The sequence below is a fragment of the Protopterus annectens genome, chromosome 10.part0 (assembly GCF_019279795.1).
Source record: "Protopterus annectens isolate FY-2018-M chromosome 10.part0, PAN1.0, whole genome shotgun sequence".
Taxonomy (NCBI): Eukaryota; Metazoa; Chordata; order Ceratodontiformes; family Protopteridae; genus Protopterus; species Protopterus annectens.
In genome coordinates, this window is record NC_056744.1 from 402,393,625 (window position 1) to 402,420,507 (window position 26,883).

At 42.3% G+C, this 26,883-nt stretch overlaps 1 protein-coding gene across 1 annotated transcript in view; it reads left to right on the forward strand.

The window, feature by feature from the left end:
- Positions 1 to 26,883, forward strand: part of HMCN1 (hemicentin 1) — a 5,606,893-nt gene that overhangs the window by 3,963,849 nt on the left and 1,616,161 nt on the right. Inside the window, exon 54 of the mRNA XM_044085314.1 lies at positions 17,158 to 17,358. Coding sequence (XP_043941249.1) covers positions 17,158 to 17,358 — 201 coding nt within the window. The remainder of the gene's footprint in view (positions 1 to 17,157; positions 17,359 to 26,883) is intronic.

Below are 26,883 nucleotides of genomic sequence, written 5' to 3' on the forward strand. Positions count from 1 at the left end.
ATCAGCCTTATGGCTCAACAGGCATGAAAAAAGCAGACTGCATCTTGGCTGTGTCTATGGACAGGAAACATTGAAGTAAGGGTCCACCAGTAGATGCTATGGTGATAGCAACAGCCACTAGAAAAAAGCTGTACTGGAAGAGAGTTCATCTGTTCCACCTCCTAACAGAGAATCTAGTGTGATGGACAGATTTGGGAAGTGGGATGTGCATCAGCAACTTTTGCCCTTAGATAGCTGAATTATTTCGCTCATATAACCAGATTTCAGGACTTGACCAAAGAGATCATCAAGTCCCTCTTTGTGGTATTGTCTACAGATGTTTAGAAAACACTACCAGCTTTCCACCTTGCAGTCGTCCTCAAATGTGGCCTTGCACTTACCCTCTAATTCAGGTCAGAGCAGCAGGCACCAGTATTACCATGCACCTCCATTCCTAGATGCGTCATTGTGACTTTGTAGAAGGCTTTACGTTGTCCTTTGCAAATGCCCTTTTATTATGGTTCAGCCTTGTTTGGACATAAGATAAAAGACACACTCACCAGGAGATAACAGGATGGTAAGACTTTCTGTACAGTGGGAGTCCACTTCTGTACCCTGCAAAGATCTTTCTCTAAGAACCAGAGATTATGGAAGATTATGTTGTTCCACAAATCACACAGTTCCTACTATGACTCCTAAGGTGATAGACCTACCCATGGCAGAGGGGGAGGCAGTTCTAATGGACAACTCCCTAGATTCAGAGGTTGACTGCATAACCAGGCTTTTGTGGTCCTTTTACTGAGAAAGCCTATCAGTGCCCCTGAATGGTTGCCCAACTGCTGCACTCTGGAGGCAGTCGGGGAGCATCTGTCTTTGCATCCCCAAGCCTGGCACACAGTAACTACAGATTCTTGGACGTTAAAGATAATTTCAAGAGGCTATTCAATTCCCTTTTCTGTTCTACCTCTGAAAGTATCATTCTCTAATGTTTCACCTAGTCAGTGGGACTTTGCAGTCATGGAAATTTCAAAGCTGCTAGAACAAAAGAGTCATGCTTCCGGTTCTCCATAACCAGTTAGATTCCAGAGTCTATTCAAGATTCTTTTTAGTACCAAAGAAAATGGGGGACCTCAGACCAATTTTGGAGCATAGTCACCTAAACAAGTTTATGAAACAGACAAAATTCTGGACAGTCATAGTTCAGTCCATTTACCTCTCCTGACGAAGGACAATTAGATATGCTCCATAGATCTCCAGAATGCACACTGTTGTGTCAAAATAGCAAATTACTTCAGATTTCTCCACATCTGGCTGCAAGATGATCACTACCAATTCTGGGCAATGCAAATTTGGCCTCACCACAACCTCCAGTTTATTCATCAAGATCATGGCAGTGGTAGCAGTGCACTTGTGTCTGCTGGGAATCTGAGTCTTCCCGTACTTCCACGATTGGCTCCTAACTGCTACCTCCAAGAATCTACTGCCATGACACCTAGACCAGGTACTGAGGTTGTTACTGGACTTAGGAATAACTGTAAATCTACCAAAATGTTGTATGAATCCAACACAGAACATAAACTTTATAAGATGCCACCTAGATATTAATCTGCAGGTAGTCAGTCTTCCCCAGCCTGAGTACTGTCACTATGCCTCACAAAATGACAAGTACTACATCATCCATCACCACCAGTGAGGGCTTAGGACTCATGGTGTCCACAGTTCTAATGGGCCCTCTAGCCAGATGCTACATGAGAATACTGGAATTGACTTTAGCAGTATATTGGTCTCAGTCCATTCACCCTTTACGCGCAGACATCCAAATTACTTACATTTTCAATCAATGCATTGCTTGGTTGGTAACTTCCCTGACTGTAACCTAGGGTCCCCCCGACTGTAACCTAGGGTCACCCTTTCCAGTCAGAATCACCAATTGCAATAGTAATCACGGATACCTCCCTTCTAAGGTGGGGGGGGGGGCACTTCAAATGGAGAATGGTCCAAGGTACATGGTCATCACTAGAGGTCAATCTTTCCATCCCTGTCTTGGAGTTGAGGGTTATTGTCCTAGCGTTGCAGGCATTTCAGAATCTCCTCCCCAGTGGTGTGATTTCCATGCAGATGGACAATATGGCAGTGGTATGATACATCAACAAGCAAGGGGGAACACTTTCTTATCTTCTTTGTCAAGAGGCTTTTGGCAATAGGCGATGTCTTCACTGCGCTTTCTGATAGCAATGCATCTCCCGGGGTTGTCCGATGTACTAGCAGACAAATTGAACAGAACAGTCCTGATGCCTTAATAGTAGTCCCTCAATTCTACAGTGACATCTTTAATATTCAGTCACTGGGGCTAACCCTGCCGCAACCTTTTTGCATCCTATCTAGACAACAAATGCAGCAGGTATTTTTCCTTGATCCCTTCACAGGGATAGTCACCAAGGGATACTTTAGTCCACACTTGACCCCGGGCCTCCAGTATGCCTTTCCTCCTTTGCCCCAATGAACAAATTCACACAGAAAGCAAGACAATGCAAAGCCAAGGTGATCCTCATTGCCCTCTTTTGGCTGTGACAGACATGGTTGCCCTACCTATGGCCGCTACTTATACATCCCCCTTGGATGTTGAATAATGATCCAGACCTACTGAACGATCCATCTGGACTGCCTCTTCTGGACAAGAAGTCTATGAAGTTAACCACGTTTCCACCAATTTTAAGCATAGCCAGAGATGACAGGCTTTCCCCTGCTGTAGTTAATATTATTTTTGCTTCTCAGAAGCCATCCAGTAAACAAAAATTACCAGAGTAAATGGAAGAGATTTTCTGTTTGGGCTTTCTCTAAAGCCCTGGACCCTTTTTCAGTACCTGTTCCATCCATGCAGAAATTTTTATCTGAGTTCTTTGATAAAGGTTCCAGCTCTGCCACCATCAAGGTACAGTTGGCAGCAATTTCAGATTTTCTTTTTGGATGCAAAGACTTTCCAATAACTTTGCTGAAAATTTCGAAAGCTTTCTTGAAAGGTACCTTTCTACTAAGACCTCCCATTAGAGACCCAGCACCTCCATGGGACATCACCATTTTGCTACAGGTACTGACACAGTCCCCATTGGAACCTGCATCCACAGCGAATCTCAAATTTCTTACCTGGAAAACAATTTTCTTAGTGGCAGTGACATCAGCCTGATTAATCTAAGAGTTACAAACTCTTTCACTTAAGCCTCTATATCTGGTATTTCATAAAATAGTCCCTCTGGAACTAACGTGTCCTTTATTTCTAAGGTGGCATCAGAAAGAAATATAAACTAACCCATAAACTTGCCTGTATTTTTCCCCAGATATGCAAACAAAGGAGTATACTTCTTGCATACATTAGATTAGATTATAGATTAGAAGAAATGATCAATTGTTCATTTCATTTTCTAAACCAAAGTTGGGGAAGGCTGTTACTAAGGTTACTTTTTGCAGATGGTTGTGAGATTATATCTGTTTTGCCTACAGTAAGAAGAAGTTACCTTTACCAGGTAAACCAAAACATCATTTAACTAGAACAATTCCACTTCAGCAGCCTTTCACAGAGGACGATCCATTGATGACATTTGTGCTGCAGCTACTTGGGCTATGGTACACACTTGTGTGTTTCACTATAAACTGGATACTCAATCCAGATTATGTTCCTCCTTTGGCTCCACCATACTTAGGAATGTCCTTCTTTGATATCACCCAGTTTGACAACTTGGGATTCTGTCCCATATGTTTGAAATGGATGAAAACAGAAAACATTGGAAACAAAAGTTATGTATCCACCATAAAGTTAGATCCATGTTGTCCGATTTTCATCTGGTTCAAACTCCCACCCTCCTGCCTCCCTTTCAAATTGTCACCTATTGCTTCGAGATGATTGACTAGGCTTTTACTCCCTGTCTGTGCACAGTAATGTGAGACTGTACCCTCTGTTCCTCAAAAGGTTGGCATAATGTAACTTAGGTGTTCCTTCTATAGCATGGTTCCTTCTCTGGGATGTTTCTGAAATTCGACAAAGAAGGGGGCCAACCTTGATCCAAGTAGCTAAGGTGGAGTGCAGGTAATTATGCGTAGGGAAGGAATCAGAGCTCTGGATTCAATGAAGCTTCAAAGTCGATGCCAAGGTCCAATCCGGTCAGATTCGACAACCCATATGTTTGAACCGGACAAAAATCAGTCAACATGGATCTTAATATTATGGTAATTACATAACTTTCATTTATCTAAAATGTGCAAAACCAGTTAATAAATAGAATCTTTTTCTATACTCTGCCTTGCTGTGTTGTAAGATCATCCTGTCCCTCAACACTGGTGTCCTGTTTGTCTCTTCCTATTTTAACTGATCTTGAACTACTGCCAGTAGGAACAAGAACTGAGCATTGGTCAGTCATCATATGTGGTGGCTCAGGGTTTTCTCATTTTTTGTCTGTATCAACTGGTATGTATTGTACTATACTGTTAGTGGCATGAAGATGTGCAAACACCCATATTACAAAACCCAAACTATATTAGTACATCAACACCACCAAATGGCCTGACAGATACCTAACCCAATGTATACCCCATTTCTGGAATAGGCTGCCCTTACCTATCAATAAGAGTACTTCACTAGCAACCTTTGATCACAAATTTTCACTGGGGATATGTGGAGAAAGTCCCCTTAATGGGAGACATTATTAGCATCCCATCAGTACTCAAAGATATGGATAAGCTTCTTGATGATCTCCGTGGCTGCAAGTTTAGTAAAAATCTATGAACCCATGAACAGGAAATCTCATGCCTTCATTCTTCCTGATCAAAATTCATTGCAATCCCATCAGGTGCAGTGCTTTCCTGAAGACAAACAGGCTCAATATGGAACCTCCTCATTCACCCAGAGATGAATAAGCTGACCTGAAGGTCTTTAGTATCATTTGTCATATACATCTTGCTGGGAATGTTGCACCAGATTCAGATTATATATTTTCCTGATGATTTTTTTTCTTCCCAGGTCCTGGCAATCATCAGGTTCTGCATGTCAAAACTCATGAGGGAACCCATAATTCAAGCACCCATCATTTTTTTTTTGCTTTTTTTATAGCCTACCTCCCAGTTCTACTTGACAGCCCTTGCGAGCTTGAGTGTTCATAATGCCTTGTGTATAAATGTTTCTGAACATGTTCAGCCCCGGCTGTAGCAGATGGCCATGGTACTTGTACCACATGTGCTGGGAAACTAGCTTCTATTATCTGTCAGTAGTAAAGCAAAGTATGCAGCATTACCCCCCCCAAATACACACACACACACACACACACACACACAAGCGCACGTGCACTCACACTTCTATAATAGTGAGCTGGCAGCAGCCGCTCACTTTCACCCTTTTCTTTCAGCTCCTCCATAGTCCGGGTTACTCACTCATCCCTATTTGTTGAGGGCACAGTCAGGGCTTCTTCCAGAATTGGCACAGACATAGATAATTTTAAGCAGGAAGGAAATGCTGACTTTTACATCATGCATCTAATTAAGTCTGGATTCTTGGCATGGATGTTTATGCCAAATTCTAGATTCCAGTTCAGTGTATTTAATCATTTTTACATTTAGGGATACCATGCCATCACTTCCAAATATTTAACACAAATCTAAACGTGATAAAGTGTGGTCCCATTTTCAGATTCTAAGCTCTGTTGCATGTTATCCTTAAGTTCAAACTTACCCCAGGCATTTATTTTAACCACTTGACCAAGAAACAAAAGATGTAAAGTAAAAAAATAAAAAATAATGGAGAGTTCTAATGGTAAAATCCATGTTTAATAAGTAAAATAGCCAAGTATTAAACAAACAGTATGACACACAGGAGACACTCTAAGTGCAGTTAACTATTGGCAAGACCACTATATAAATCATAGCTAACTACCGGCCCCCATATCTAACCCAAGAGGCCCAAACTGCCTATCTAGACCTCTTCAAATTTATCAAGATTCAACCCTTTACCCTGATCCTGGGTGACTAACTACTCAAACATAGACTGGAAGAACTACTCTTGCCAGAACACAAATGCTCAGAGAATCCTCGATTTTGTCAGTGCAAATGCTTTGGAACAGCTAGTTGATACCACCACAAGAGGTGATAATATCTTGGACTTGGTATTAACCAACATGAGTAACCACTGCAGCATCTCTGCAGTATCATCTTCCCTTTTAAGATCCAACCATAAAGTGGTCACATTCAAAGTCACCATCTTCACTGATCCCCCTCTAGCTAGGGTCAATCAAAAAAAACTTCTCCAAAGCTGATTACGCCTCCTGAAGGATGGTATAAACAGCTTCACAGCCCCCTCCCCCTCTCTACGAACTGGCACCAGTATCCAAAACTATACCAAATTACTATACAAACATTTATATAGATGCATGGACTCAGGAATACCTGACAGGACTAAATCATCCTCCGCAAGAAGATGAAACCTGTATGGTGAACATCTGCAATAAATAAACTCTATAACAAAAGAAAAAAAATGCTGTCCAGGACCAATAAGGAGCAAGTGCCCAATTGGAAGCAATCTCTCCTTAGCCTAAACAAGCAAGTAAGAGCACTAGTGAAATCCTCCAAAGCAAACTTCAAGTTCAAATTGACCACATCTACTAGAGACTATCATAAGTCCTTCTTCACATATGTCCGTAATCTCAAAGGTAGCACTCAGATCTGTTCAGAACTGGTGGTCAAGGGCACAACATATACAAATGCCGTAGATATAGCAAACTTGCTGCCTGACAGATTCAGCAAAAATTTCACCCATCAGTAAATCAGGACATTCAGAGTACCTACCACCTTCCCCTTATATCCAGGGATCAGGTCATCACTGCTGTCTGAAAGGCAATAAATGCATCCTCCATGGGACCTAATAACATCCCAGGCTGCATCCTACATGAACTCGGGCAGGAACCTGCAGCACCATTAGGCACCCTATTCAACCAAAGCCTGAGTACCGGTTTTGTCCCAACTGAATGGAGGACAGCCATTGTCATCCCTTTACACAAAGGTGGAGCATCCACTAATCCAGGAAATTATAGACCCATCAGCCTAACTAGCCTGATCTGCAAGGCCATGGAATGGATTACCATGGACCTCATTAGCAAGAACATTGGCAACCTCCAAACACTCGATCCCAAACAGTTTGGCTTCGTCAAAGGGAGGTCACGTCTGCTAAATTTGGTCGACTTTTTTGAGACTGTCACCAAAGCCATGGATGCAGGGAAGACAGTGCACACCGCCTACCTTGACCTGGCCAAAGTCTTCAACACTATTCCACACTCAGGCATAATAGATAAACTCTCTCAACTAGGCATCAATTCGTATATTACTAGAAGGGTAGCCAACTGGCTCACTGATAGAACCCAGTTAGTCAAAATAGGTGAAGCCACCTCAAGCAGTTGACCCATATCGAGTGGCATACCCCAGGGTTCGGTCTTGGGGTCTCTGTTATTTGGGATATACTTTTCTGAGGTATAGGCCAAAACCAGTGGGCCATGGCTGACCAAGTTTGCAGATGAATGCAAGCTGGGAGCTGTCATCAATTCCCCTAGTGAAGTGGACATCTACCAAGAGGGTCCCTCCCAAACAAATGACTGGTGCCAGAAACATGGCCTCAAGCTGAATACAAAAAATGCATGCTCAACCCCTTTGGGAAGAGAGATGTCCTCACAAATTATCACATTAATAACAATGTTTTAAGCATGCAATCAGTCGTGAGGGATTTGGGCACCCAGATTGATAGCAGCCTGACTTTTGTCCACCACGTTGCTTCCATTGTACGGAAAGCTTTCTACATGGCCCACCTCATAAGTAAGGGTATCTCATCCAGGGACAAGGAGGTCATAAGATCCCTGTATTCTACCCTTATAAGGCCCATTATTGAGTACAATGCCCCATTCAGCATGTACCTCACAAAACACATGAACAGCTGGAGATAACACAGAGGTTCCTTACCAGCGAATCCAGGGCCTCAAAAATCTACCATACACAGACAGTCTAAAAGCCTTATCCCACTACTCTGTTTCATACAGACTCCTCAGAGGTGACCTCTGTCTGGCATACAAGGCAATCTCGGACCTCGCCTTGATGGGACTGCTGCATATCCACAAGTCAAGCTCCACTCGAGTAACCCGCACACGCGGCCTCAACCTGGTCTGTGACATCAATAGAACTTGCTGGCAGGACAGATTTGTGTCCCGGAGACTCCCCCATCTGTGGAATAGACTCCCTCTCCATGTCAAGCAGAGTACCTCTTTACCCATTTTTAAGCGCAATCTGGATAACTGGATGGGAAATAGAAAGAAAATACATCCCTGGGATTCCACCTGTGCCCATGATGGACAGGGGTACTGGATGCTGATTTGTCTCTGCATGGGCTAAACTCTTGGCTAGGCTTATAAGGGCCTCAGGGCCAATAGCCTAGTAACTTCCTATGATCCTGTGTTTAAGCACTTTCTTCCCGAGCCATAATAGGGACTTCATCAGAATACAAAAACACACTTCAACCAACTTATAAATATGATTAAAAATGCAAATTAGTCCTTAGTCCACGCTCCAGGGATCTAAACCTTGTCATCACAATGAACAAAACATGCTGGAGGGATAGGTTCCTGACTCAGAGACTCCCCATACTCTGGAATAGACTGCCCACACATGTCAAGTAGAGCACCTCCTTGACCGTCTTCAAAAGGAACCTTGACGATTGGATGGGAGATAGGAAATTCACCCCGGGGATCACGTCAGTCGCCCTGCTAGACAGGGGTCCAGGGAAGTAAATATTGTGGGAAGAAATATCCAGGGAATTGTTATACCTAGGCTTGTATAGGCCCTAGCCGATAGCCTAGTACCAACCTATGAACCTATGAATAAATACAGCCAATCAGTCATTCAATCAGTGTCTTAAAGTACAAGAGTACAATAGTAAAAAAGTAACAAAAGTAACCAATTTAGATGTAAATTAATTAAAAAAAAATTATAAAAAAAACTTTAATAATATTTTATTTATTTATTTATTTTACATTTGTTTACCGGGATAGTCTGACTGGATACATGTCCATTTTCAGCGGAGGCCCGGGGAGAAAAGCTCCACATAGTCAGACATACAAAAGGTTACACAAGAAGTTAGAAAACAATTAGAATATATAAAAACAAAGTGGTAATATATCTTATGTACATTGGTTTAGTAATGTTCCCTAGTAGGGACTCACAGTTCTCATGGACAGATGCAATTACAAGTAAGATTGGATACATAGCATGGTGATGTAGTTAGATGTTATGCTAATTACTGATTATGCTATGATAATTACTGATTATGCTATTGTTTTATAACTTTATCCGGGTTGGTACTTGAGCAATATTCAGGTGGAGGTCCGGAAAATTGTATTAAAACAATGCCATGGGAATGTTCCTCATTTTTGCTTTTAATGTAACATAAAACCATAAATATAAAATTGTAACTGTACTTGTATCTTGTAAAACTGTAGGTACATAAACCTACTCCGTACAACCTTTCTGCTTTTTCTTTAAGTACTGATACTATGGATATGGAGTAATTCAAACCAGGGGGAATGAGGCAGCTAATCTAAGTTGCCATTGCAGTATTTTTTACTATTGTACTCTTGTACTTTAAGACACTGATTGGATGATTGATTGACTGTTTTGTATTGGTGGACTAAGGACTGATTTGCATTTTTAATCATATTTAAAAGTTGTTTGAAATGTGTTTTTGTATTCTGATGAAGTCCCTATTATGGCTTGGGACAAAACGCTTAATACTTGGCTATTTTATTTATTTTAACCAGCTTAGACAACTAGGATCTCCTGATGTGTATGAAAAGTCCTGCATGGAGGAGACTACTAAGCCAAAGGACCCCTCTTATACAACACCAACACCAAACTATTCTCTGTTAATGGTAGTACTGAAAGCCAATTTTAAATTTGATAGTATAAGGCCTAATAAAGTTATATCATTAAAGTATTTACATTTTAATAAACTATAATATTAATAAATTATAGGATTATTAATGTTACTATTTACATATTCGAAGATCCAGGCATAGGTACTGGGGATGCCACCCTCCCAAGTCGATTCAGAGTTAAGCTAGAGTATCTTAGCAACAGTACTGTGGGAAGAGGACTATATTTCTTTTTTTAACATTTAATTTTATAGTGTAACTCCATGCCCATTTCATATCAATTAATAAAAGGTTTGCAAGCAGCATTAATGACAGAACCATTTCAGTACAGTACATAGTGGTGCAGCGGATAGCATTGTCATGTCACAGCAAGAGGTTTCCCAACTAAGTTTATGGCTGGGGGTCCCTTCTGTGTAGAATCTGCATGTTCCCTGTGTGTGTGTGTGTGTGTGTGTGTGTGTGTGTGTGTGTGTGTGTGTGTGTGTGTGTTTCCTTTGCTTCAGTTTCCTCCCACATTCTAAAGACATGCAGTAGGTAGACTGGGCACTCTAAACTGGCCATAGGTGTGAATGCGCATTTGAGTCTGTGGTGTGGAATAACTACCGAGTCAGGGCTGGGCACCCAGCGGTGTAAACCTTATATGTGAAGTTGTTCTATCTCGCCATTCATTCTTACTGATGGGTTTGGAGCCGATCCCTCTGCTCCGAGTTGGTCTACTACAAAGCTCAAGGTCTTCAAATAGCTCGAGGCCAAGTCCCTATCCCATGATGCACCTAGAGTTACCTCAGATCTAGTTTGCCGCTGCAACAGATCGGAAGTTCTAGCTAGCTCGGGCCAGTAAAAAATAGATAATTAATTAGTTAAGCTCTTACAGCTTTCTCTGTAGTTCCCCTTTCCCTGTGTTCCTTTTTTCATAGCTTAAAATTTGGCCTAATTTTTTCTTAGGTCTATTTAAAGTTCTGAGTAAAAAAATTGTTTAAGCAGTGACTTTCTGTAACTTTTTTCTTAGAAATAGTTAATATTTAGTATTGTGTGCTTAGGTAGTGACCTTTTGTCACAGTTTAGAATTTAGATAAGGTTTAGTTTATATGAAATAGCAGCTATCTTTATTTCTGTAGTCTGCTTAGCATAAATACTTGTGTGTGTTTTAATACTGTGTGCTTTTAGACAGTGTTTTCTGTCACAAATTTATATTATATCTTTATCTGGATAAATATTTGTGTGTGTGTGTGTGTGTGTGTGTGTGTGTGTGTGTGTGTGTGTGTGTGTGTGTGACACTTTAGTCTGTATTTTCTAAGGGCTTTTTTGACAATAGTTTTGTTTGATACTATGTTTGGTACAATATGGCTGACCGAGATAAACATCCTAAGTCAGGATTTAAAAAGTGCCCCAAATGTGGCCAAAAATGTCTGTCACTGACAGTCATGTCAACTGTCTGTATTGTTTAGGAGCATTACATTTACAAGATAGCTTCTCCATATGCCATTCCTTCTCTTTCAGGGTTCTTCAGGAGAAAAAGAGGAAGTTGATTGATAGGGGTTTGCTGAAACCCTCTTTCCAAGAAGCTTTGAGCGACCAGGATGGATCTAGCAAATCCTCAAAGGATTCTATGTCTTCTAAGACTAAAAAACAACAAAAAGTCTTCAACATCAGCTCCACAGACACTGGAGACGACCGTCTTATCTTTTCAGAGCCGGTCCCCAGTCCTGGAACCGGTATCCGAAATACTTAAGTCTCCTTTGTTACAGTTGGTACCACCTTCTGTCGATTCATCTCGGTCTTCTATAAGCCTTTCAGATCTGGATGTGGATCGTGTGGTGCAGAAGCTTTTACAGGCACCGGCCTTTGCAAAATTTTTATCGGCTCCGACCCAAGCAGCTTTGGAGCCAAAGACCCTTATGCCAGCTACAACTCTTCCTTCTCTGAGCCATACTGGTCCTTCGGAGCTGGAAGAGTCGGACTTGTTAATCGTGGAGTCTTTGGAGCTGAGGCCTGCTCCAGTGCCTTCGGCTCTGTTTACTCTGACATCCTCGGTGCCGATCGAGGACTCTAGGAGCTGACACTCTCTGGTCGGGTCTGGGGAAGATAGTCGGACCGACTTGTCAGTTCCAACTCTGCCTCTTGGGGCTTCGGCTCGGATGAGCTCAGCTTCTACTTCTGGCTCAGAGCCCACTGTCCCGGTGCCAGGGGTATCAAGAGTTTCCTTGGATCTGTCGGTCCCTTTGCATCGGAGCAGGGGTGCCTTCGAAGCTAAGACATCCTCCACCTCAGGTCTAGCTTCTTCCTCCCTAAAGCGCCTGCGTCTGCTTCTGCTTCACAGATCCTGGCCAAGCATAGAGACCCAGAGCCTCAGAAATCCCCACTGGGTGGCCCATGCTCTTCCAAGACCTCACCAGAAGCTCCCACTGATGAGATTCCCAAGAAGAGAGTTTGTAAGAGGAGCCATGTAGACACCCCACAGGAGTCCCTGACATCTGCTACTGACTTGGATGAATCAGAAGGGTCCCCACGGTCCTCCTCTGAGGATATCTCATTTGCTGAGATACTAGAAATCTTTAGGCAGAGGGGTGACTGGCAATCCACAAACCCTACTGAAGATGAGTCTGTTCTCCTGAAGACTTTCGGATCTCAGCCCTCTACCTCTTAGGTGTCTCCGCCCTTTGATGAGCTTATGCAGCTGGTCTCACGAATGGCGTGGGAGTCTCCGGACACCATGGAGCCTGTCCCTAGGAAGCCTAATAAATTTATCTCTGCTCCCCAAGACAAATCCTTCCTGACCAAGGGTGTGCCAGTTGATGCCATGGTGGTGGCAGCAGCCACCAAAAAGAAAATTTCAGAAACTTCCTCTTCTGTCCATCCTCCTAACAGAGACTCCAGGATCATGGATATATATGGGAAGCACACTTAAAGTTCAGCAACTTTTGCACTCCATTCGCTCAACTACCTAACCCATTTCGCGAGACTGCAAAGAGATCTCCGTAAAGAGCTGGGAGATACTCTTCAGGGTACAGTAGCTGCAGAAGCTACAGACAAAGTTGCCTTCCAGCTTGCTACCCTCAGCTCCATTATTAACTCATCCATGCGCCTCATTTCATATGCAGCTGATGGGACGAGCAGGGCAGCGGGTACAGGAGTTGCTCTTAAGAGACACTCCTGGATGCACTTGTGTTCTTTCGCGGAGCCCTTCAAGTCATCCTTTGTGAATACCCCTTTTGACGGCATGTCCCTTTTTGGGCCCAAAGTTAAGGAAACCTTGACCAGGTGTGAGCAGGAAGGAAAGACTCTGTCTGCTGTCAGAGTCCGTTTTTCCACCCCTACCAGACCCTACCCCAAGGGTCAAAGGGGAGGGAAAATGTGTTTCCGAAAAGCCCAAGGAGGCTTTCAGGACACACGTGGTGAACCTCCCTCCAGGGGCAGAGGAAGGTGAATTAATGGAAGATGCAGCCCTCGTGGCAGAGGGGGTCCGAAAAACTAGGGTGACAGAGATCATTTCTTTGGGGAGCCCTACCAGCGCTCCTGAAAGGAGGCCCGACTGTCCTACTCTGGAGGCAGTCGGGGGTCGCTTATCTTTGTATCCAGACGCCTGGCTCAAAATAACAAACGACAACTGGGTACAAAGTATCATTTCCAGAAGATACTTCATTCCCTTCACCACACTCCCTCCACTGACAAGGAGAATCTCGGATGTTCCACGCAGTTACAGGGAACAAGCAACAGTAGAGGTCCAAACGTTGCTAAGAAAAAGAGTCATCCAACCAGTCCCAGCAGACCAGAAAGGATCCGGAACTTACTCAAGATTCTTTTTAGTTCCAAAAAAGACAGGGGATTGGAGACCTATTTTGGACCTCAGCAGGCTAAACAAATCTGTCAAGAAAGAGAAGTTTCGGATGGTCACCCTTCAGTCAATACTTCCTTTTTTAGGGAAAGACAATTGGATGTGCTCGATAGATCTCCAAGATGCGTACTACCACATAAAAATGGCCAGGCCATCCAGGGATCATCTGCGCTTCTTGCTGGGAGCCAATCATTACCAGTTTTGAGCCCTGCCCTTTGGACTCACTACAGCCCCCAGAGTGTTCACCAAATGTATGGCAGCGGTCACGGCTCACCTGAGACATTTTGTTTCCGTACCTAGACAATTGGCTCCTCACCCCACCACCAGGCATCAACTCATTTGAGCCAGCGATTCCACTCTGTCACTCTGCAACCAGCTGGGCATTGCAATAAACTCAGAAATATCTGCCTTGTCGTCATTACAACATACCATTTTTATCGGAGCAGAACTGGACACCACCACCACCACGCTAAGACTTTCAGTAGAAAGAGTCTTACTACTTCATCAGCAGGTCCACAATCTGATGTCCAAAAACAAGGCTCCAGCATCAGAAGTTCTAAAGTTGCTAGGTTTGATGGCAGCTGCAATTCTGGCCATACCGCTGGGTCGCATGTATATGCAGATACTGCAGTGGCTGTTGTTCACTCAATGGTCTTACCAAGAGCTCCCCATGTCTCACCTAATAATGATCACAAACTCTTGCAAAAAGGATCTTCAGTGGTGGTTGACCTCACTTCATGTCACGATAGGTCGTCCCTTTGTTTTACCCCCACCAGTGGCCACAGTGACCATGGACTCTTCCCTGATAGGTTGGGGGGGGGGCATTTTCAGGGAAGGACAGCCCAAGGCACATGGATCGATCAAAAGACACATCTGCATATCAATGTCCTAGAGATGAGAGCAGTACATTTGGCATTGCAGTACTTCCAGGGCTCTCTTCCTCTGGGTACGATTGTGATTCAGACAGACAACATGTCAGTGGTCTGGTACTTGAACAAACAAGGAGGAACCAGGTCCTATCTCCTTTGTCGCAAGGCCCTAAGAGTATGGCAGTGGGCTTTATCCACCCAGCGCTTTCTGTTAGCAACGCACATCCCGGGGAAATCCAGCGTGATAGCAGACAATCTGAGAAGAGCAATTTTATTGCCCCACAAGTGGTCTCTCAAGAAGGAAATATCGGACAGGATATTCCGCAGGTGGGGCCAGCCTTGCTGGGACCTTTTTTGCCAGTCACATGAACATGAAATGCAGAAGCTACTTTGCCCTGATTCCCTCTCCGGGAGAAGCCCTAAGAGACGCACTCATTCATGATTGGCCTCCGGGTCTCCTCTATGCATTTCCACCAATCCCGTTGATACCCAACGTTCTACAGAAAGCAAAAACCCTGGGAAGGACTCTAATTTTAATAGCCCCTCATTGGCCTCATCAGATTTGATTCCCCTTCCTTCGACTTCATCTTTTGGAGGACCCTTGGATTCTGAACCTAGTTCCGGACCTTCTGACGTACTCGTCGGGGGAACTTCATCCCTCTCTGCAGTCCCTGAAGCTGACAGCTTGGCTGCTCCAATTTCCATCATAGCCAGATTCCATACCCTTTCCAATGAGACAAAGCAAATTCTTTTATCCTCTCATAAATCTTCTACGAGGAAGTTATACCTTAGCAAATGGAAAACATTTTCTATATGGGCCTCTAAAAATAATATTGATCCTTACCAAGGCCCTATGGCCTCCATTTTGGAATTCTTGATTATGATTTTCAACAAAAGAGCTGTAGCAGCAACAGTTCGTGTTCAACTTGCTGCCATTTCTAATTTTCATCTTGGATTTGAAGGATTGAATATTATGTCACACAAATTATCCAAAGCCTTTCTCAAAGGGACTTTTCATCTCAGACCACCTGTGAAATCTCACTATTCCACATGGAATCTAAATTTTAAGCTTTCCCGCATTATTCTTCCTCCATTTGAACTAGCTATTACTTCTGCCCGCAGAATGTCAGAGCTTCAAGCCTTGTCCATTAAGCCTCCTTATTTGATTGTCCATGCTGGCAGTCTCACTTCAAATAAACCCCTCCTTTTTGCCTAAATTCTGCACTGAAACTAATCTTAATCAAATTATTGATGTGCCAGTTTTCTTCCCCAATCACTCCAACAATCTAGAATACATGCTGCACAAACTTGATGTTCACAGACAGCTCAGATTTTACTTGGATAGAACAAAGGATTTTAGGAAATCGGAACAGCTTTCTGTTTCCTTTTCAGAATCCAGGAAAGGTATGCCAGTGGCTTAACAACTCTGTCTAAGGGGTTATCTAATTGTATCACATTTGTCTATTCAGCTGCCAATATGCCCTTACAACACAAAATTAAGGCTCACTCAACCAGAGCAGTTTCTACATCCTCTGCCTTTTCTGCCAGACTTCCTATTGACAACATGTGTGCAGCAGCCACTTGGTCAAGACCTCATACCTTTATCACTCATTACAAAGTGGACAGGGCCTCCAGGGACAGGGCCTCATTTGGATCCACTGTCCTGAAAAATTTACTCCTGTGAGCCACCCAAGATAGATGGTGCTTGGGACGCTACCCATCAGTAAGAATGAATGACGAGATAGAACAACTTCACATAAAGAAGTTATATACTTACCATAACGTTCCATGTGAGTTGTTCATCTCGCCTTCATTCTTATGTCCCTCCCTCCTACCCCCTCCAGGGCTTTTAGAAGACCGAGATGCTGGATCCTTCCTGGTTACTCAACCCTTCTATACTTTCTCTTATGGAGTGATAGAGTGACATATGGTATTATACGCAGCAAAGAAGATCTGAGGTAACTCTAGGTGCATCATGAGATAGGGACTTGGCCTTGACCTATTTGAAGACCTCGAGCTTTGTAGTAGGCCGACTCAGAGCCGTGGGACTGGCTCCGAACCCATCAGTAAGAATGAAGGCGAGATGAACAACTCACTCATTTAGATAATTGCCACTGTTGAAGTGACACCCTGACCTCATGTCCAAAAGCAGCAAAAAAGGGGTTGTGGATCTATAGATTCAAGTAGATTTCTACACCTTTGCGATAATGTTATTGTGTCTTTTACAGAGAATCAACTCCAGGTAGTGAATCCTAGTATCCCATGCGAAAATGCATTTATTCTGTAGTTGTATGATTGCAGACAGATCAAACACGAAGTAAAGGTGATTCAAAAATGCAGATTTAATTTCAAATGTAGGAATTTTCTTGCTAAGTAACACTGATATGTTTCAAAGCACACAAAAGTGGCTAGTCAAGTAATTCTGTAAAACAGGAAACATTGTATAACTTTTGTCGCTATATACTGCATATTTTAATTTAGTCCCAGTTATAGTCAAATTTTTGATTTTGTTGTCATGTTTTTGTAGTCCCACCCAGTTTCCAGAAGTCAATTGGCATTATGGAAAATGGCAATAGTACTACAGCTGGCGATGGTGAGATCACAAATGTCATTCTCAACAACCCCATATCTCTTTACTGTGAAACTAATGCAGTGCCACCACCTACATTAAGCTGGTACAAGGATGGCAATCCACTGACCTCTAGTGACAGAGTTCTCTTACTACCAGGTAAGTATTAGACATAAATGTAGAGTGGATTATGTGTAACAGTGGTAATGCATTAATAAAGGTAGACAAATAGCTTGTCCGTGATGCTTTTATCCTTTTTTCATTAATATATGGAATAACACCATTTGAAATGCTGTAGGTGCAAGATGATGCACTTTAATATATGAATTGCTTATTTTTTCATATCAAAATCTACCAGTTTTAAATATTTGCAAATTTTTCATCCATTATTCAATCATTGTGTGTGAGTTGCAGCACCAAAACTACTAAGAAGTTTTATTGCAGAGTAGCAATCCACTATATGAATAGTTCCATCTTTAGTGAGTGCAGGTGGAATTCAGTGACAGAGTCCACACTATGTAGGGCCACTGCACTGAAGAATGCAGGGTAAATCCTAACCTCATATTTAGAGAAAAAAACAAGAGTGACTGCATAATAGATATGCTGCTGTGTATTGGGCAGGCAAGCTGGTATTCAGTTTATATGCAAATGAGTTCTTACACACCTGTGCTGTGTGTCATAGCTGTCTGCTGAACTATGTTACAGCACAAAGCACAAAAATTACACAGAAGGATCCAAGGATGACCAAATGCTTCCAAAATAAATCCGTCTTTAATGTACAAAATGTAAAAGCATAAGCGCTTTCATAACAAAGCTACTTCATCAGATGCATTTCTTTACTCATATATATACTAACTAAAAAGATCACATGACTAGAGACTTTGCTTCCTTAAAGACATATTACTAAAATTGTTCAGTACAATATAATTATATAGAAATACTAAATAATAAACATCCAACAAAGAATAAAAAATTGCATATATATGTAAATGTACCTAAAATGATAAAAATAAATAAAAAACGTACTTATATTTAACAATTGTTATTATTCAAAATAAGTAAATGCCAGATCACTTCCTATTCAGTGGTCTGGCTTTAAGCTTCGGTCTCAGTGGGTATCCTGTCATTCAGGCCATGTCCATAGTCCCCACGTAGTCTAACTATCCATTTGGCTTCCAACTGTTCAGTTTGATTTCTGATGTCCCTTTTCCTTATGTTTTCATGAATACCTCCTATTACCATAAACTTGAAGAAATGTGAGGCATCAGTGTCTACAGTATGTTTGGACAAAGCACTGAGTGTATCACTTTTACATATGTGGTAGTAGTGTTCCTTAATTCTGTCTCTCAGTGCTCGATCAGTTTTACCAAAGTAGAATTTTGTAAATACTGAACAGTGAGCTAGATAGACCATTTGCATACTGCACGTTGCAGCAATGTCAAAGCTATATGTCCTACTTTGATCAGGATGATAAAATGTTCATGTACTATCAATATATTTGCAGGCTTGACAATGCCCACATGCAGTAGTACATCCATGACTTATACTGGATGACATTCATTTTGGTAAACACAGATGTCTTTTAAGGGACTTCATGTTCATGTATATATATCTTGGTCTCTTATCTGCTATAGCCTCAATGTCATTGTCTGTAGTCAAAATATCCCAGTGTCTTTCGATTATATCCCTATAATGTTTGATGTCACTGGAATAATACAAACATAATTTTACTTTGTCATTCTTCTGGTATGCAGCTTGTATACTACCAGATTACTGCTCACCAAAATAAGATTTAGCTCTACTAGATCTCTCACTGGAGACTAGCTCAATATTCTCAGCAATGTCATTACTTGCATAACCCCTAACTGTAAATGATTCCTTTAAAGAGTTGGTTTGCCTGACAAATTCTGAGTCACTTACACTTAGCCTTGAAGCTCTATAAACTTGACTTCCAACTACACTTTTAAATACATGGGAGGGATGCATACTTTCTTTGTATAAAAGATGGTTACAATGACAGGGCTTTCTATACAGTTCTGTTGTAATATAACCATTAATGTCACATATTACTTTTACATCTAAGAATTCTACTGACTCAACTGAGATTTTGTGTGAAAATTTTAAGAATGACGTGGTAATGTTAATGTACTTAATGAAATCATGTAAGACCTCTTGAGGACCCTCCCACAACAAAAAAATGTCCACAAAACGACGATAAAAACATCTTGTTTACTATAGGGTCCATTAATGACATGGCATTGTTCCCAAACTCCCATGGCCACGTTGGCGTAGCTATTGGCACATGATGTGCCCATAGCTACGCCGTGTTTTTGCCAGTAAAAACTGTCACCAAATACAAACACATTGTTGTTCCAAACACATTCAAGTAAGATGCTTGTCAACTCAATCTTCTTACTATTAAAGTCAGTGTACCTCTCTAAAAACTGTTTTACACTTGAAAGCCCTTCATTGTTCGGAATGACCATAAATAGAGAAGTGAAGTGACGTCTAGGGTCACTAAATACAAAAAATTATTTTCTTATATAAATTCATAAATATGAACAAATCATTCAAAAAATGTTGAGCGTCCCTTAAAATGTGTGGACATGAATTCAAAGCAGGTCTAATTTGTTTATCTATGAAAATAGATGCAGGTTCAGTGCACCAATTTCTGGCTGCCACAATAGGATGTAATGGGGGTTGTACAGGAATTTTATGTAATTTGGGCAGGCCTTGAATGACAGGTACTAGAGCATCCTTAAGAAACAACTGCATGTCTATTAAATCATTCTTGAGTAATGTCTTAAAACTATTGTTCACCTTAACAATCATGTGGTCTACTTGTTTGGAAGTTATTTTAATATAAAAACAGGTGTCTGAAAGCATAGCTATCATATCATTATTATATCTATCAGTATGAAACAACACAATTGGATGACTGGTCTGATGGTTAATTGACTATTAGTCTGTAACCTATTCAGATTTGGTTAGATTATACTTCATATCATACTTACAATGAACAGAATTAGATGCATACATTCTATAAAAATCATTAAGACAAGATTTTCTCAAAGGCTGTTACTAAAGGATTTGGATTTGGAATATATGTGCTACGTTTCCTAAAAATATTATTATCATATGCATTGCTGTTATTTTTAAAATTTAACTTCAAAAGAACATTTCTAACAAACATTTTAAAGTCCAAAATTACCTCTGAAAAGTCCTGTTTCTGCGTTGGAATAAAGAAAAGTCCTTTCTTTAAGACTCTAGCTTCAGCTGCAGATAAAGTGTAACTGTTCTTTTTACACTACACAGCTCTTAGTACCAGCATGACCACTTTGGTCTACACTGTGTATTGTTGTCACCTTATACTCTACAATAAACAATGGTACATATTGAATAAACCCTACTGAATGTCCTCTGCATTTTTCATGCAAAGGGTGCACAGTGCTGATATTCTGTAAACCCTGCAGTATTAATTGTTTCACTTGGGATCATGTCACGTGCTGCATTTTTGTTCCTTTTCCTCCAACTACCTTGTGCACCTTTGTGCAGTTGAATACACTTGTCTAATCATCCTCCTTGTATGCAGTGCATATATATCTATATGTGTATGTATATCTGTCTTAAGATAACAATGTTAATTATATTAACTTGTTGTGTCTTTCGGCTTTTCCGAGTTAGGGATCCCCACAGCAGAACTCCGGTCCGCTAATAATTGGCAGTAGATTTTTACGTGCCGAGTTGCCAGCTCTGACGCACAACCTTCAACGAAGGTACGCCCATTCACACATGTCTCCACACAGAAGATGCTCTAGCTGAGAATCGAACAGGACAACGTCTTACTGTGAGGCGACAACGCTACCGCAGCACCACCACCGCAGTCCCCGTATATATAGATAGATATATAAACAGATATATAAAACACACATCATTGATGTGCTATGGGCTTTAGAGCTAGCTAGCTTTAAACCCTTTCCACATTATGTTGTGTGCTGTGCATATGTAGGGCACACAATGTTGCTGAGCTAAATGTTTTAGCACATATTTTAGACTGTCTGCCTTTGTCTTGTGCACTCTCAGATAGAGGGGAAACAAAGCTATGTATAAGTTAATGCTTGTATTAAATTGTCTCCTCTGAGTTTTTTTCGTTGTGTGCATATGATGAGCACAAAGTGCTGTTGTGCTGGGTGTCTTGAGAATGCCTTAGGCTGTGTCAGTGAGGCCTTGTGTGACTTCATGACGAGAACTCCAGGATCTTAGTGTACACTTGGTGACTCAGATGTGAGTCTTATCTTATTAAGGATGCATATATAGAACACACAATACTGTTGTGCTGTATACCTTAACACATGCTAAGCTACTTCCTAAGTGTTGTTTGTGATATGTATCTCTAGGGTACATGGTGCTGTTATGTTGTGTATTTTATAAATATATTAGACTGTATATGAAACACACAATACAGTTGTGCTGCATGCCTTAGCATGTATTTTAGTGTGTGTTCTGAATGCTTTGTGTGCTGTGCTTGTAATGAGTCTGTGCCTTAACTCATTAATGCCATTAGCACTATTCACAATGTGGTGTTAATTACATAATTAGCACTAACTGTGTGAGACAACTTGTTTCAATTAAGATAATAGCCTTGAAAGGATGATCAAGAACAGCATTTTTCTTGTTGTAACTTAATTGAATTGCAGTGCTGAATTTGTAGTATTTGTTTCCATGATCTAGAACATTAAATTGGAGGAAATAACTTCAGCAGAACAAAACTCCCACAAGAGGGGAAAACATACTGGACCTGATCATCACCAACATGGGGACTCTGTGCTCCAGACCAGAAGTGTATCCCTCACTGGTAAGATCAGACCATAAACTAATCTCACTGGATATTCACATCCCGACCCCACCCCCTGCCCAGAAAACCACAGTGAAAAACTTCTCTAAAGCAAATTTCACACTCCTCAAAACCGAGGTGGAATCCTTCAAAACCTCCGGGCCTGTGGAAAATATGGCCCAGACCGCAGAATCCTTTATAAACGCATTCTATGAACACCTTCAGGAATGCATGGATCATGCGATCCCAAATAAAACCAAGACCCAGTCCTCCAAAGGCAGACGTCCTGTCTGGTGGACCCCAGCCATAAACAAACTATACAATAGAAAGAGGAAGCTACTAAATGATAGAGCAAAATCCCAAAAAGGGAAGGCATCACTGATCAGTATTAGCAAAAAACTACGGGCACTCATAAAATTGTCTAAGGCCAGCTTTGAGAGAAAAATTGCACAGGACACTAAGGATAATCACAAGGCTTTCTTTAGTTATGTTAGGAACCTGGGTGGTAATTCCCAGATATGCTCAGAATTAGTCCAAAATGACAAAAACCCACAGACATTGCCAACATCCTAGCTGACAGGTTCAGCGCAAACTTCTCCCCCCGCTCCCCACCAAAAGGGCTAATATCTATCCCAGCAGAGTGCTGCCCCCCTGACATCTCAGATGCTCAGGTAAGAGCTGCCCTCTCCAAAGCAAAAAACACAGCATCAATGGGACCAGACGATGTCCCGGGCTACGTCCTACATGAACTCCAAGAAGAGCTAAACCCAAACATAAAACTACTGTTCAATCTCAGCCTTACTACAGGATATGTGCCCAAAGAGTAGCAACAGTGGTCCCTCTCCATAAAGGTGGTGCCTCAACGGAGTCTGGAAACTATCGCCCCATAAGCCTGACTAGCTTGGTCTGCAAAGCTATGGAAAGGATCATCATGGACCTCATAAATAAAGATATTGGGGACCTACAGACACTGGATCCTACCCAGTTCGGCTTTGTTAAGGGCAGATCCTGCCTCTTAAACCTGGTTGATTTCTTTGAAACAGTCACTAAGGCCATTGACGAGGGGAAGGTGGTCCACACAGCCTACCTGGACCTCGCAAAAGCCTTCGATACAATACCCCACTCGGGCATTATAGATAAGCTCACCAGCTTAAATATAAACCCCTATGTCAGTAGATGGATTGCAAACTGGCTCAAGGACAGAACCCACATGGTTAGAATTGCTGGAGCCATGTCAGACTCCAAACCAGTTACAAGTGGTGTCCCACAAGGCTCAGTCCTGGGACCTCTCTTGTTTGGTATATATTTCTCGGAGGTACAGGCCAACACGGAAGGACTGTGGCTGACAAAGTTCGCAGATGACTGCAAACTGGGCGCCATAATCGACTCTCCAGCCGACACAAGCATCCTCCAAAAGGGCCTCATAGAAACAGACAACTGGTGCCAGAGCCATGGCCTCAAGCTAAATGCCAAAAGTGTATAGTCATCTCCTTTGGCAAAACAAAGTGCCCACAAATTACCACATAGGTGGTAATCCATTAAGTACAGAAGAAGTAATTAGGGACCTGGGGACCCAAGTTGATAGCAATCTCTCATTTGACAACCACGTGGCCAAAGTGGTTAGAAAAACATTTTATATAGCCCACCTAATCATGAAGGGATTCAGATCTAGATCAGGGGGGTTCATCGTGCCTCTTTACTCATCCCTCACCAGCCCCATAATTGAGTACAATGCCCCTTTTGGGATGTACCTTACCAGACACCTGCAGCAACTGGAAAGACCCCAAAAGTACCTCACCAAAAGGATCAAAGGGCTCAAACAGATGCCATATGCTGCCCGGTTAAAGAAACTCCAGCTCTACTCAGTGGCATACCGCCTGTTCAGAGGCGATCTGTGCCTGACGTATAAAGCCATGTCCACCCCTGAATTAATGGACATGCTGCACCTCAGAAAATCCAAATCCCATTGAGCTACGCTTCGAGACTTGAACCTCAGCACTGAAATAAATAGGACATGCTGGAGGGACAGATTCATAACCCAGAGGCTCCCTTCACTCTGGAATAAAATCCTAGTCCAGGTTAGGCAGAGTCCCTCATTGACTCTCTTCAAGAGGAATCTTGATGAGTGGATGGGAGATCGTAGGTTTACCCAGGGTATCACTTCTGTGTCACTGTTAGACAGAGGCACAGTATACTAACCTCGAAAAAGGGCATAGCAAAATAAATTTAAAATGGGTGGCGAAAGCCAAACACATTCTGGCTAGGCTTATAAATGCCCTAGGGCAGATAGCCTAGTATGAACCTATGAACCTATAAGAAATGCAAACCACTGCTTTTCTTTTTCAGCTGAAAAAATTTTCTCATATTTAATTTTCTTCTAACTCAGAGTTCCAAGTAATTATAATTCAGCCTGCCAGCAGTAAAGAATGTTACACTTAATTATCTGAATGCAAGTAGGCATTGAGTTAACGTATGTATAGAACTGCCACTTAGTGAGTGCCTTGTATGATGTATATATATCAAACACAGTTTGTTGTTGTGTATTTTTGTGTTTTAACACTATCTCATGAGTACCTTGTATGCTATAGGGTTTATATCACATAATCGAAACCCCAAAATATTGAACACCATAAGCTCAAACTTGGAATTTCGAAATGTGATATAATCGAAAGCTCAGAAAAGCAAATTTTTTCCCAGGGAAAAAATTTGCTGTTCCGAAAAAACACAACACAAGCACGTCAAAAAAAGTAATCCACACATATACACTTAAAATCCTACTTCTAACCCTACACTAAACCGTACATACACTACTATCTATCCACTTACCTTAACCCAAACCCTAACCCTAAGATCCGTAACTATCGCACACTCACCTTACCCGCTCCCTAACCCTGAGGTCCGTAACTATCGTACACTCACCTTACCCGCTCCCTAACCCTAAGGTCCCTAACTATCTCGCACTCACCTTACCCGCTCCCTAACCCTAAGGTCCCTAACTATCGCACACTCACCTTACCCGCTCCCTAACCTTAAGGTCCCTAACTATCCCATTCCCACACTCACCTTAACGCGGTCCGTTCGCACACTTACCTTAACCTGGTCCGTAACCTTCGCACCACAGTGGAGAAAATAGCGAAGTGGCAGAAACAGCCCACCTAGTTCTTTCTCTAGGAAAGAAGTCGATGTTCTGCAGCTTTGCTATTTTCAGAGTTCGCTGTTTTGGGTTCGATATTGTAACATTCAATGTTTTACTACTTCGATGTTATGATATACACCCCTGCTATATATATATATGGGTCTACTTTCATAGACCGAAGCGCCACTATACCGACACCCGGAAGACCGAGACGGAACGACCGAACAGGTAGGTTACCGAAAACGCGATATCCCGACGGCTGTGAGACCGACAACGGCAGCGTGTGAGCGCGATACGGTAAGTGTGCGAAAGTGACAGATGTAGTATTGGGGAGCGGACAGGTAAGTGTACGATACTGAGGGATTTTAGGATAGTGTGTGGAAAATGTGAGTGTGCGGTGGTGTCGGACTAAGGGTTCCGGTGAGGTAAGTGTGTGGAAGTGACGAGAGCTGTGTAGGGTAGTGTTAAGTGTGTTAGGGTTAGAATGCGGTGGAGTGAGTGTGCGATAGTGATGGGCTGAATGTTTTAGGGTGTGTTAAGTGAGTTAGGGTTAGGGTGCAGGTAGGGTGAGTGTGCGATAGTGACGGTGTTGGGTTTTAGGGTGTGTTAAGTGAGTTAGGGTTAGGGTGCGGGTTGGGTAAGTGTGCGGTAGTGTCGGACGTTAGGGTTAGGGTTTAAGTTAAGGTTAGTGGATATGTTGTTGTGTGCAATGTGTATTTGGCGTTTTTTGTGTCGGTGTTTTGGTGTTCGGTATGTTGAGTTGTCGGTGTGGTGTGTTGTCGGTTGTTTGGGGTGGGGAAAATGTGTGTCGGTGATTCGTACGTTCGGTCTATGAAAGTAGACCCATATATATATATATATATATATATATATATAGAGAGAGAGAGAGAGAGAGAGAGAGAGAGAGAGAGAGAGCAGTTTATCTACATCTCCTCAATACAAATGAACACATATTAGAATAGCTTAGGGTGAGAGAGTGGGACAGTGGGTAGCAGTGTCAACTCACAGCAGGTCGTTCTTCAGATCCCAGGGGTACAGGCTTCAGGCAGCCTGCTTCAGCCTCTGCCATTGATGTAGTAGAAAGGATATTCTGCCAGCCAGAGATGGAGTGGTTGGCACCAACAGGCATCCCCCTTATTGTCTGTGCCTGTAGACTTGCATCAGCCTGCTCCATGACAGCCCACTCCAAATTGGCCTCCAGACTATTATGGACCCAGGGTCCCCTGCCTCTTCCACTTGTCCCCCAGATTCTCTCAGCTTGGAAGGTCAGAGCAAGAGGCAGTGCAAGGGGAAGGACATGGATTCCCCGGATAAATTCTTCATTGAGGATACCAACCTGGAGGAAAAAGAGGGGTCCCCAAAATTCCTTCACGATGATGATGCATCTTTTGGCGACCTTATGAAGCTCCATCTCCAGAAGCGTTTATGTTTCTGGAGGCATTCAGGATGGGTGCATCCATGTCTTGGGTGGTTCCCCCTCCTTGACTTGGTGTCTCAGAGAGCCTGGAGGGAGACCAGTATGGTGAAACCAAGTCCCAAAAAGCCTGATGTCTTTTGGGCTCACTTGATGAGACTTCAGTGAGACATCATGTCTGAAGTGTCAAGAAGATACAACAGACTCCAGTGTCTTAAAAAACTCTGGAAACACAGTTGTCCATCTTGCAGTCTATTGCTAATGTGTCCATACTTCTGCATTCCAATATGGACAATGGCA